The following is a 15,059-nucleotide window of genomic DNA, read 5'->3' as shown; positions in this document are numbered from 1 at the left end:
CGATTGACATAATGTTTCGATAAAAAAAAGATTTAAACTCGCCTATAAACGAATCCATTACATAAACTATTATTAAGCATTAAACAGTCCTTATTTATGAGTAATATTATTTAATACAAGATACAATATCTTTATCTGCTTCATAACATCGATTTATTACAGCCGGCAACACTTTGTGATGAAATTAGAACCTGTCGTTTTTTTTAAACCTTAGCTAGGTTGGTAGAGAACCCAATTGATTAGCTTGTCTTAAACATTAGCATATTAATAGATTTATATTTTAGAGTCACAATACGGAAAATAAATTACTTTTGTATATTTTTTGATTGATTGATTTGATTTATGGTTCTTAGTTGTACCGTAAAAAGGATACGACATTTGTATTTATTGTATACGAGCTGACCAGACGAACTTTAAGCCGCTATATTAGATTTTAAATTATTAAAGCCGCTATGTATCTTTTTAACCAACTTCCAAAAAAGGAGGAGGTTCTCAATTCGACTGTATTTTTTTTTATGTATCAATTGTGTATTACATCAGCACTTTTAGCCGTGTGGACCGATATCGACAAATTTTTTTTTAATCGAAAGGTGGTGTGTGCCAATTGGTCCCATTTAAATTTATTTGAGATCTAACAACTACTTTTCGAGCTATATCTAATAATGCGTTTTTACTTGACGCTTTTTTCGTCGACCTACGTTGTATTATACCACATAACTTTCTACTGGATGTACCGATTTTGATAATTATTTTTTGTTGGAAAGGGGATACCCCTAGCTTAGTATCATGATAAGGAAACCAGGATCTGATGATGGGATCCCAGAGAAATATATGAAAATTCTGGAAAATCCGCAATAACTTTTTACTGGGTATACCGATTTTGATAATTCTTTTTTTGTTGGAAAGAAGATATCCCTAGTTTAGTACCATGATAAGGAAACCAGGATCTGATAATGGAATCCCAGAGAAATCGAGGGAACTTCTTAAAAATCCGCAATAACTTTTTACTGGGTGTACCGATTTTAATAATTTTTAATTTAATCGAAAGCTGATGTTTGTCATATGGTCACATATAAATTTCATTGAGATCTGATAACTACTTTTTAAGTAATCTTTGATAACGCGCAATTACTTGAGTATTTTTTCGTCGATCTACGTTGTATTACTCGTCGATGTAATTGAAGTCGTTTTTTTTTTTCGTTTGCGAGCAAACACAATTATTAGCAAATATAACTTTTTTTATTTTCTTTTAGATAAGTTTTGTCCTGATAACTGATGAAAACAAAAAATAAAATAAAGACTTATCCAATATTAGTGCAGTCATACGGAAGATATGCATACATTTTGCCAATTAATTTTAATTTATCTGAATTCTAGTATGTGACATAGTTTAGAAATAATTCGTACTAAGTTTTAATTAATAAAAAAAGTTTTGTAGTACATAAAAAACTTACCCAGTAAAAATAAAGGCACGTCAACACCGAAAGTCCACCATAGCCAGTGCGGTCTGCCACAATTTTTCTGTGTCAATTTTTGTGATTCTGTATCTCTCCTCTGTAAAAAAGAAAAAAGTTTTAATATAACAGATAAAAAAAAACGCAAATATAGACAAAAATACTAAAAAAAATCTTTGTATTAAAAGTGATATTACAGTAGTGATGAGATTTAGAATATCAAATATCTTGTCTGTACATTTTTATTATATCTGAAAGTTTGTTTATATATTTGTTTTATAATCATTTACAAAGCATTTGGTGCAGAATATTCGTACAGATACTTTAGCAGGCTGCAACTTATAAAACAACAGGGCATAAGACAACCCTAACTAATCTATTTTGGCATCTCGTCGTTAGTCGAATTCTCTAAGTTAGAATATAATTATGTACTTTAAAGCAATCTTTGAATAACATTGAAACAAATGAATCAATGAAAATTAAGCAATATCAATGATATTTTTTCACATAGTTTTTTTTAATACTAGTGATGTTTTTTTTTTATACTACTATGAGTAGGCCGTCAGACAAGCATACGGATCGCCTGAGACAATTACCGTAGCTTAAGACGCCTGCAACACCAGAAGTATCGCAAGTGCATTGCAGACTCTACCCCCAATCCCCCCAGGAGCTCTGGTCACTTTACTCACCACAGGAACACAACACTGCTTGATAGTAGGTGTTACTTAGCTGTGGTTTCCTGTAAGGTCAACGTACTTCCCCAATCGGGCTGTTCCAGATTTTGAGCAGAATATTTCCAACTGTGCCCTATCTGAGTTTTTTATAAATAAAACAAGTCTACAATTTAAGTGCTGGCCAAAATAAAGTTCTTTCTTTTTTTCTATTGAATAAATAAAGTCAATTATCACGAACAACATACTGTTGTCAAATTTACTGACTGTTGATCTACAGACCGTAGTTATATTTCCCTGTTATGACAAATGTCTGTATTTTACATACATGTTTGTGGGGCATTTGATGCGAGCTTGGTAAAGCCATGTCCAGCAGTGGACTGCGATAGCCTGAAGTGATATGTTTGTTTTTAACTAAGCGTTTGTTTCCGAATCTTTGACACAGGATTCTCAAGCTAGGGCCGTTAATTGTGAGACGTTCGTCTATTTATTTTATTAATTGGTTAATTAGTAATATATGTTGACTAGAGGGAGTCTGCGACATCAATATGCATAACCGTAAAATTTTGAAGCTAAATCCGACTGTCCCTACGTACAGTATCGAAACTGAAAATTTTCTATTTTTTTTATTGCATGAAAAAACTACATTTTATTTTCAAAGAAAAAAGAGAAAATGCTATAAAATACACATAAAATCACATTTTTCATGAGCTTATACTCAATATCAATACTTAACAAATAATTCAGCGTAAAAAATGTAAAGTGCCTTTTTTTAATTTCGATATTATACGTAGGGACAGTCAAATCACATTAATAAATTAATTGTTTTTGCGGGCCAATGAAAAAAACCGAGTTATGCAATAAATAATAAATCATTAAATACAAATCACTAGGGACAACTTAAAAAGTATTTATAAGATCTCAGTTAGATTAAAAAAAGGATCATAATAATCGGTGCACACAGTAAAAAGTTATAAGTTTAAATAGTTATAATATGCATTAAAAAAAAAAGAAGAAAATACAGTCGAAATGAGAATCTCCACCTTTTCTAGAAGTAATATTTTTTTTAAATGTGTTTATTGTTTAAAATGTAGTTGTGGTGTACAATAAAGTATAAATAAATAAATAAATAATAAATAAATAATATTAGAATTCAACTTAACTTAAATTTACTCTCATTTCTTGAAAACAATATTTTTTTTTTCAAATTTCTTTACATTGTGTACGTATAAAAATATATCTAAGTGAAATAACCTTATTGCGCGTTACGATTCAAAACACGATTCTTATCTAACTCGTGAAATCGATCGCCGAGGTCGCAAGGTCGAGCTGACCTTGGTTCTCAGTCCTTGTAAGCGCCCTTCCAAGGACCGTTGACCTTAAGTACTTAACTTAATGGCAGACATTTTGTTAGCTTTTATACAAACGCTCGTAATAGGGGATGAATATCTCTTAGATTAAGTAAGGGAAGCTTTGGAATTATTTTAACGTTTTTAAAGGAGAATAAAGACGTCGCTTAAAAGTTGGATGTTTTGTTTTAATAATAAATAAAAAGTAAAGAGACTTTAATAAATAAATTAATTAATAAAAGCATCCTACTAAACGGTTTTTATCGGGATTTAAAATACACAACACACACAAATGAACCAGAAAACAAAAAACTTATAATAATCGTCATGTGCAAGGATTGAAATATGTACATCAAAACAATAATTATTAAATTTTAAAGCTTAGAATTATCATTTCTATAAATGAAATTCGGTATAATTTAAGTTTATACTACGACGTAGACACCAAAATTCTATACAATTACTTTGATATAACGAATGAAAGTCGAAAACCGTAACCTCAGTTACAAATTGTTGATAAAAATAGCATAACTGTATTTTTTTTATGTGTATACGTATTTTAATAAAACTTTAATAATTTGTTAAGAAAAAAAGTGATCAAACTGTTGATCTCCAAACCGCTAAATAGAAATAAAATTACCACAATGTATGGCCACCACAGGGTGATTCGTAAATTGAGGTAGGGCACAGCAGGAAATCAATTGAGGTAGGGCGCAGCAGGAAATTTCCTGCTCAAAATATGGAGCAGCCCGACTGAGGTAGTACCTCGACCTTACAGAAGATCACAGCTAAATAATACTGTTTTCAAGCAGTATTGTGTTCCTGTTGGTGAATACAGTGACCAGAGGTCCTAGGGGGGAACTGGGAATGGGGTCGGAAACGCGCTTTGCGATACTTCTGCTATTGCTGACGTCTATAAGCTACGGTAATCGCTTAGCATCAGGTGAGCCGTACGCTTGTTCGCCGATCTTGTTACATAAAAAAAAATACGTCACACGAATTTTACGATTTTTTTGAGGAATTGGTTTTTGTTAAATTATTTTCACACGTAATAATAACATGCATGTAGCATGTGAATAAGACAATCATTAAAATTCTATTTTTATGGCAGACAGCCAAAAAATATTAATAAAAAATATTTCTCCACAATTTAATTATTAAACTTATACTATATTATACTTATATTACTTTAAATTAGATCCATAATAACAAAAAACAAATAGCGGGTGTCAGCTGTAAGTAAAAGAACAATTACGCACATTGTTATCGTAATTTCTTAGACACTTTAAGTAACTTCTTAGAATTTACAACTATAGTGATTCATTCAATTTCTCGAGTTATATGTGAGGTAGAACTTAGTGGGTCAATGACATATTTGTGAATCGTCATATTTACATGATTGACGAATATGACGGAATGGGTGCAGGCCATTTTCAAGCAGTTAAGTTACCAAAACTGTCTGTTTCTTGAAAAGTTTTAGGCTATTTTACGTCCTGATATGACAAGTAGTTAGAAATAGGAATGTGAATTTATTTTAAAATTATCTTTTAAAAGTTCAATACAATGCAATACAAATATATTTTACTGTTTTATCAAAAAAAAATCAATTGTCAACACAGCGCCATCGCCAAGAACTTTCGCTATTTTGGCTAAGTTTTGTAAACTAGTTTTAGTAAAAAAAATTATATAAAAAATATAGCAAGACTGGCTCTGATAGAATATATTATATACTAGCTGACCCGGCAAATGTTGTTTTGCCGTATATGTTGTTGACCCCCTTAATCCCCCCTTCCTTATAACTTAGGGGTATGAAAGATAGATGTTGGCCGATCCTCGGACTTACCCGATATGCACTCAAAATTTAATATTAAAATTATTTAAAAAATTAAATTTATATATAATATGGAAAAAAGTAACAAAAAAATATACCGTACCACCATCGATCCATAGGAATAGTAAGATGTCATTTTCACTTAACTTTACAAACACTAAATTATTTTTTTATTAAATAAATCACACAAAAACACAATATAAAAATAACAAAAGTGACACAAGTCATATATTTAGAATCGATAACAAGAGACTGATTCAATCATACAATGAATAAGTGTTCGACTATTAACAAGATCGCTTGACACCTTATCTATCACACTGTTATCATTTCCTAATAGGACTAAGTTTGGATAAGTGTTTTATACTAGCTATTCGTAGGTAACGATTTTACTAGCATAATTTCTGATCCTACGAGGATCTCGGGATTAAAAGTCTGAGTGTTACTAAGTTATTGTGGATCGTCAGATATCTAGCCACCAAGCAATTTGGAGTAGTTCTTGCGTGAAAGAGTAACAAAAAACCTAAACGGCTAACTTTTATGTTTATTGCGGGAAACTAAAATGAATAATTTCAATTATTGTAATTTGTGTTTATTATTTTAAATAAAACTCTAACTGCCTTCACTGCCGTAACAAATACAAATTTTTACTCTGATATTATTATCGACTGAAAGATCCACTTCGACAGCATCCTAACCCAAAATGCGATTGTTACGTCCGCGCTCCACCACAACTTAGCCCTGAGACACTAATCACATTGTTACCCGTATTTATTAATCATTATTAATCAGAGCGTAGACATTATTTGCTATACTTGTAATCATAGAATCATTAGTCTAATTTATACTTTGTTTATCATTTACTAACATTTGTAACCTTTAGCCCCATAAGACTAGCCAATAAGTTGATTGTATTTACTATTCATTAATGGACAAATAAGAAAACAACCTTCATTTTTAAAGAAGAAAGGAAAAAAGATATTTATTTTTCAAAATAAATAAAATTAAAACAAAAAAAAACAAATGCGGTTTCACAGAGATTGCGAGCAATACATATAATATATATATTGTCCAAATCGTGCGGTCGAATTGAGTAACTACCCCCTTTTTTGAAGTCGGTTGAAAAGAGAAAGGTTTTGAATTTTGTCAAATATTGTCTAACGCTTTTTGTGACACAGTTTATAAAAATAAACAAGGAAGTACCTAAATAATAACAAACAAGGTGACTCTAGCTTACTCGCTTTTCGTTTACCTATTAAATTTAATTGTTGAAAACATATCTAACGCCGAGTTGCACGAAAAGAAATTAAAATTTATGTAGTGACTAAATTAATTTAATCGTAGAATTGTATGAAATTCTTGTGATTAAAATAGTTTAATCTCTACTTAAATTTTAATTTTGTTTCGTGCAACTCGTGTAAAACAGTTAGAACTGTTTAACACATTTAGAAATTATTTTTAAATAATTTATTGAAATTGGCTCTATATAAACAGATAATAAATGTCTAAAAATTAAATAATCGTGATTGCAGATAAATAAAGTAGCAGGAAATGTATATTTGTCACGAAATGTACCTGTTGATATTGTTTGTGTTATCGGTCAAGTATGCGAAAATATGCGTCAGATCAAATAAATATCAGTCATTGATAGCGTTTTGTAAATAGTTCTAGTTTTTTTTCGTCCGTTGAAATATGAAATATATGAATTAAATATAAAACTTAATTTTAAAATCTTTGATACTAAACTGGCCTCACGCAATTTTTCGAACTAAATTTATGCTAAAATACTTATTAATAAAATTTTACAGAGACTAGTTAAAAATGAAATTACCAAAACGAATAAAATACGAATCTTTTCAAAGACAATTTATTACAGTATTGACTTCTTGGAATTTGGAACACATTATCTACATTGAAATGTAACAGTTAATATTTACGTAAACCAATTCTGTAAAGTATCAAAACTAAAACTGAAGCATACTGTAAAATTTAGCCGTGTACTGTATTCAACGTCTTACAAATGGGCAAGAGCCTTGTTTCTTACAATATATTAAAACATGTACATAGTCTACGGATATACTTATAAAAATTTTGAATGAGACGGGTACACTTCATACGATTACACCTCTTTTTTAAAGTCAATTGACAAAGGATTACGAAAATTAATTGTAGACCGCTCACAACTAATATTTGGTGTAGAGACGTTTATCGTGAATGTTTCCACCATTTATTCGTATCTTCTGGGTGCCGATTGTTTCTAATTTATTTATTTAGCACTAGCTGTGCTCGCGACTTCGTTCGCATGGAATACTAACTTTACATTTTTTTTTTTATGTCACTAGGTCGGCAAACAAGCATACGGCTCACCTGATGGTAAGCGATTACCGTAGCTTATAGACGCCTGCAACACCAGAAGCATCGCAAGCGCGTTGCCGACCCAATCCCCAATCCCCCACAGGAGCTCTGGTCACCTTACTCACCAACAGGAACACAACACTGCTTGAAAACAGTGTTATTTAGCTGTGATCTTCTGTAAGGTCGAGGTACTACCCCAGTCGGGCTGCTCCATATTTTGGGCAGGAAATTCCTGCTGTGCCCTACCTCAGTTACATGTTCAACGTGATTCTTTAAATTGCCATAACTTTTTTTATTTATGAAGCGATTGACATGAAACAAACTCTAAATGTTAAGTGAAGCTTACCATAATATTCGTTACATTTTTATTATATGTATTAATTGATTAATTAATTTAATTACCTGTATACTAGAACGCGGCATTGTCATTCTCTTAATACTCTCGACACTGACGCGAAATATGTTTTCATGTACCATTATTAACAACACTTCACTAATAATTATTTATTAATATATCAAAGACGACACAGCGCACAGTTGAACGTGGTTAAACTAATGTATTTATGTTAAATCAATTGGGATTTATACTGATGAGTAATTAAGGGAAAATACATACTATTATAGGTATAGAGCAACGTACGTGAGGGTTTAATACCTATTTGAGTGGAGTTTTATACGTTTCTATTGCGTTAACAATGCCTAGTAATAATATGTTTCAATGTTGACGCCTCGAATGATTTTTGTCAGTTTTAATTTTGATTTCATAGATCATTTTTAACAAAAGCGGTTTATCCAGTAGCATTGTATAAAATTAATAAACTTTGCGTATATTTCCATTCACAGGTATTTTCTAAACATACCTCCTTGTAATAGTCAGTCAAGGATTATCGTATCACCTACGCTATTTATATCTCTCTATTCTTATTTTTTTTTGCTAAGCTGTCCTTCCTAATCGCACGATTCAAGACCAAATATAAAATTCTTTTAGATTTTCTTTAAAAAAAAAAGAAAATATATTATTGTTTCCTATGTGTCTTCGTTTCTTTAAGACAAGGATTATAAAAGTTATAACTTATATAAATAAATTTATTAATAGGCAGTCTCCAGTAAGACAATTTGTCCTTTACTTATCAAATAGAGCCGACAAATGTCAACTGTAGTCACTAGTACCTTTTCTACAATAATATAATTGTGTTTGTTCTCAAACAAAAAAAGAAACAAGTATTCTTTAGAGCACACGACTGAAGTAAAACTTCTTTAGCAATACGCCTGCACTGTATCTTAGATATACGAAACGTAACTGGCTATGGGAGAAAGAGAGAAAGAAAATATGTGCTCGTACCTCTCTTTCTGCTTCCGTTCGCCTCGCCCGATCACACTTGTCGTAACGCTCTCGTCACGATTTTACCAGCTTACTCCCCAAGTCAAGCATGCGTAAAGAAGTGTTACTTCAAAAATTCCGACTTAAACTTACATCAACAAGTAATACTTAGAATGAGAACGTAATCAATGTAGTCCAGTCAGTAGTCGAAGATCTCGCTCAAGTTGAAATGGGAACTCAAACAAACACCAGATAACTTTGTCTTCGAAAGATAACAAAATGACTATCAAAATTGGTATATAAATATAAAAAGCTATGAGGTATAAATAAAAAAAATACAATCAAATTGAGAACCTCCTTCTTTTTTGACGTCGGTTAGGAAATACATATGTAAAATGTTAAAATACTGATATTATATTTATGACGTATCTAATAATCTCTTGCTGTATTAGTAAAATTAAAGCCTATTACAACGGTTGCGTAAATATTTTATCCTGCGATTAAGTTACGGCTAATTTAGTTAGATTTGAACAGCAGAAGGTAAAATTAACATTAGAACCTGTTTCACTTAGATTAAGAAACTACAATTTTTATATTCACAATAGCTCATAAATATATTGTACTAGCGACCCGCCTCGGCTTCGCACGTGTGCAATGTTGATACTAAATACAAAATATGAAATAAAATAATCGATTCGGTTCGATTCCCACCTGAGTCTGGGTGTATTATTTCTTTGTATATTTGTCAGAAAAAATTTCTTACTTTAGGAACAGACGACCGTGTGTGTCTGCTATAAGATATTATTTCATATTTATATATTTAATTTGATGATAAAATTTTAACTCAGTGCCTATCGCACTAAGTTATTTACACAATCGTACATCTACCTACCTACCTAAAGCTACTAGTAAGCTACTTACTTCTACAACATACGACACAGCCAATGCTAGTATTGTAAAAGATAAATTTAAACCGAACGAAGCGTCATAAATACACGCCTGTACAGAAGGAATAAAGGTTATCAGAAACGATCAAAAGAATGGTTTAATTCGAGACGAAGGTATCAAAAGTAAATAGAAACTATATTAATTAAATGAGACGAAGGCATCAAAAGTAAGTAGAAACTATATTAATTAAATTTAAGTTGAATGGTCATATCAAACGAGAATGTAATTAAATAAGTCATATCGAACGAGAATAAAATAAATATAATATTTCATGTATTCGATAACTGAAGGTGAGCGATTTTACGTGTGCTTAATTTTTACACGGCAACATTAAAACATCGTTACAGAGGTCACTGAATCAACTAAGTATATGTAAATACTTTACATAGACATGTAGATAAACTAATTCTAAATATTAGAATACAAAAATAATAATATCAGAATTTCCCAAATTATCAGAATCAGACTTCCTTACACATGCTTGATTTAAGGAGTAAGCTGGTGAATTCATGACGAGAGCATTACGAAAAGTGTGATCGGGCGAGGCGAACGGAAGTTGAGAGGGAGATATAATTTAGTAAAGATGAAAGAGAGAGTTACGTTTCGTAAGTTTTACTTCAGTCGTGTGGTCTAAAGCATGCTCGTTTTTTTTTTTTTGTTACAAGTGTACTTGTATTTTGCTATAAAACTACTATTTTCCTGAACTGTTTATATATTTATGTTATTATTCTTTTATATATTTATATTATATATTTATTGTATCTGTATATACTGTACATAATGCATAAAACTATCCACAGCATATTATTCTTTATTCCACAACTAGAACATAATTTAAGATGTATTGGATAATCGGTACCGGTTTATCGCGATCATTTTAAATTATTACCGATGGATTTATAATTAATGTTACGGCTTTTTTCCTACACATTATAAAATATCCAATTATTTTTCGAGTGGAGATTCGTTGAAATAATAAATAATATCTATTAATTTTATATTTAGACGTTTTTATGTACATCTAGATGGTCGCTGTGGTTTCTCTCGTACAATGTCCGATATCATGTCATTTTTTTGGTTTTAAAATAGTTAATAAAATATGTTACACCAGTTTTTTTATATAAGTACAGTTCGGTAAACTAGTGTACGGATAACCTGATGGTTAGCGATTACCGTGGCTTAGAACCGCCTGCAACAACAGAAGCATCGCAAGCGCGTTGCCGCTGCCTGTTACCGGCCCTACTCAAAATCTCCCCAGGAGCTCTAGTGGCCGTATTAAGCACATAAACACAACACTGCTTAAAAACAGTATTATTTAGCTGTTATCTTCTGCAAGGTTGAGGTAAGTCGGGTTGCTCCAGATTTCGAAAAGGATTTTTCCCACTATGTCCTACCTCAGTTAAAGGTCTTCTTATTAAGTACCTAGGTTCAGGTCTAGGACTAAGAGTCTATACATACCAAGTTTCTTCGTAAATAATTTAGAGCTTTTTGCGTAGAATACATCATCCATCCATCCGTTCAACACAAAACATATTTAATTTTAGTGACTTTTTAATAACATAAAAAGTACAAAATTACATAGCTGTAGATTGTAATAACACAATTGGATTACTTTGAAATAATAAATTTCCCCCGCTCTTTTTGTAGTGTCCGAAATACAAGCATATTTATTTACATTAGTATTTTGTATAATATGAAACACACGTAATAAAAAATAATTCAACTAACAACAAAAAGTTAATACTTTTTTACAGTGTTGTAAACATTCACAAATATTTGTTACTAACGTACTTGTGACATCTGTCAGTGTTTTGACATATAAATAAAATATATTAACAATGTTTTGTATAAAAACTTATTGCTTATCAAGTAATGAACATTGACAAAATATAAAACACTTATTTATCCTATTATATTAGTAATATCATATCTCTAATTCTTCGTATGGGAACAAAAGGTTTCATTTTATAAACAAAGTAACATCGGTGCGCGAAATTCGTAGAAAACCCTTGCAAGCATATCGCACCCTTAATAAAACAAAGATGTAACTCAAAAATCGCAATTTGTGGGAATTGGCGATTGAAGTTTAGCACTTTTTCCGCATTGTGTTTGATTAAAAATTACCAATTATTTGTAATGCTTTTAATGACTTTTATTATTGATATCAGTAGTTTAAAGTACAGAGATTAATAGAATAATAGAAAAACAACTGTGTTAAAATCTATAATAGCTGTAAAATGGAGATGAAAAAAAAGTTCCGACTTAAGTCTCTTTATGCCAAAAATTACTTAATATTTTAGGTAGTATTTCAAAAAAATTCTCTTTAGTATTAAAACATAACAAAAAGTTTTAAAAATAAATCACAATGTTTCGTTTTATGATTATTTAATTGTAATTATGATGTTGTATGTACTAATGCATCATTTTTTTATAAAACGAAAACTGAAATTTATCACCTTTTTTTTTAAATTAAACAAATTTTTATTAATCATCCGATATTTATATATCTCTTTATGGCTACAAATATTGTTTTTCAAACAAAACAAAAACTATACACTATTATAAGAATTAGGTACAATTAGTCTCTAGTACTGTGTGGCTATGGGTACTGTGTGGCTACGGTACCAAAGAATATAGCCACCCCCTCTCTACCCGTGGGTGTCGTAAGAGGCGACTAAGGGATAACACAGTTCCACTACCACCTTGGAACTTAAAAAGCCGACCGGTGGCGGGATAACCACCCAACTGCTGGCTTTGAAATACACAGGCCGAAGACGGGCAGCAGCGTCTTCGGTGCGACAAAGCCAGTACTGCGGTCACCAACCTGCCTGCCCAGCGTGGTGACTATGGGCAAAACACATGAGTTCACGCTATTTTTGGCGTAAACTTGTGGAGGCCTATGTCCAGCAGTGAACTGTATAGGCTGTAATGATGATGATGAGTCTCTAGTAAATATCTCCTAAAATCACAAATAATTACTAACCACAAATAATCTAATATATAAAATTCTCGTGTCGCGGTGTTTGTAGTTAAACTCCTCCGAAACGGCTAGACCGATTCACACGAAATTTTGTGTGCATATCAGGTAGGTCTGAGAATCGAACAACATCTATTTTTCATACCCCTAAGTTATCATATATGGCAAAACAACGTTTGCGGGGTCAGCTAGTAAATAGTATAAAAATCAGCAGTCTCTTCTTTCTTATATTGTCTATCATCTTATTTTTGCTCATTGTTTGAATTATCATAATTATGATACACATATATCACACTGACCTTTTTTTGGTTGGTGAAACCCTAAGTTAAATACCGTCGGAATCAATATTTTCTGCACATTTGAATCGTCTCGCCATAAGACTCGACGAATTCCAACCACCAGAGCAGGTTGGGTTTCGAAATGACTACAACACCGTAGACCACATCCATACTGTTCGACAGATTATTCAAAAGACAGAGACATATAATCAGCCGCTGTGTATGGAATTTGTGGACTGCGAGAAAGCCTTCAACTGTGTCGAGACCTGGGCTATCCTGGACTCTCTGCAGAGATGTCATATCGACTGGCGATATATCGTGGTACTGAGATGTATGTACGACGCAACGACGATGACCGTTCATGTCCAGGACCAGAGAACAAGACCTATTTCCCTGCGGCGTGGGGTAAGACAGTAAGATGTAATATCACCGAAACTGTTTACCACTGCGCTGGAGGATATCTTTAAGACCTTGAACAAGGCATCAATGTCAACGGTGAATACATCTCACCTTCATTTCGCCGACGATATCGTCATCTTTGCGGACACGTTAGATGAGTTAGGCCAAATGCTAGCTGGTCTAAACGAGTCCTCCCGACGTGTCGTTCTCTGTATGAACTTGGACAAAACGAAAGTTATGTCTAACAACCAAGTCATACCAAGACAGGTATCGGTCGATGGTACCCTTCTCTAAGTTGTTCAGGATTATATTTACTTAGGCCATACTATCCAACTAGGCCGCAACAACTTTGAGAAGGAGGCCGATAGGAGAATTCGGTGGGGCTGGGCGGCATTTGGCAGGCTTCGTCGAGTCTTCACTTCGAAGATTCCGCAATGCTTGAAGACAAAAATCTTCGAGCAATACGTCCTGCCTGTGTTAACATTACCGAGCCGAGACATGGATACTGACGAAGGGACTGGTCCACAAATATAAAGTCCCTCAACGTGCAATGGAACTGGCCATGCTTGGGGTTTCCCTCAAAGATAGGATTAGAAACGAGACTACCGCGAGAGAACGAAAGTAACCGATATAGCCCACAGAATTAGCAAGTTGAAGTGGCAGTGGGCTGGTCATCTGTGGCGCAGGACCGGTGGCTGTTGGAGCAGACGCGTCCTGGAGAAGAGATCGCGTCTTGGCAAACACAGTGTGTGACGTCCTCTGGCCCGTTGGACCGACGATCTACCTAAGATTGCCGGTGTAAGCTGGATGAGGATTGCGGAAAACCGGGATGTCTAGCGCGAACTTGGGGAGGCCTATGTCCAGCAGTGCATTGCAATAGGCTGAACTGACTGACAAATATTTGGTTTATTATTGCAGTCAGAGTCAGAAGAACTTTGATTTTCAAACATAAAATTTCTTCTGTTGACAGGCTTATTAAACAACGTATTAAAATCTATACTAATACAGTGCATCGTCGTCACTCAGGTCGACGTCACTTAGATCTGTGTATTATACTGGAGAAATATTGTAACTGGCCACACTATTGTAATTTCGTCGCTCTCTCAGCTGAATTTGCTCATATTTTGCTCAGTATTTTGTGGTGAATTGGTGTAAGACGTCTTTTCTTCACAATCCGTTGTAATGTTTTGTGGGGCAGGGTTTTGGGTAGGCATTGAACTATTGGAGCTTGAAAAACTGGATAAAGATGAGCTAGAAGAGCTTGACGATGATGAGCTAGATGAATCGGAACTAGATTAAGATGACCTTGAAGACGAACTAGAGGACTGTAAATGGTTAGTATTATTTAGGTGTCATTTTTCTCGTCAACTCATAAATGACAGTAAAATATTGAGTCGGTGTCATCATTTTGGTCAGCTCTGCAGTTACATTTTTGGCCTCTGGAGATATATGTATTTTGTTGATTTTCCTCTTCAA

The 15,059-nt window shown here is 33.0% G+C and overlaps 1 protein-coding gene across 1 annotated transcript in view; it reads right to left on the bottom strand.

Moving 5' to 3' along the window:
• LOC123661780 (phospholipid phosphatase 2-like) overlaps nt 1-15,059 on the bottom strand; it is a 46,916-nt gene that overhangs the window by 14,850 nt on the left and 17,007 nt on the right. The window contains exon 2 of the mRNA XM_045596719.1: nt 1,455-1,554. Within this exon, the coding sequence (XP_045452675.1) occupies nt 1,455-1,554 (100 nt within the window). The remainder of the gene's footprint in view (nt 1-1,454; nt 1,555-15,059) is intronic.

The sequence above is a fragment of the Melitaea cinxia genome, chromosome 17 (genome assembly GCF_905220565.1).
Source record: "Melitaea cinxia chromosome 17, ilMelCinx1.1, whole genome shotgun sequence".
Lineage (NCBI taxonomy): Eukaryota > Metazoa > Arthropoda > Insecta > Lepidoptera > Nymphalidae > Melitaea > Melitaea cinxia.
This window is presented reverse-complemented; position numbering and strand designations above follow the sequence as displayed.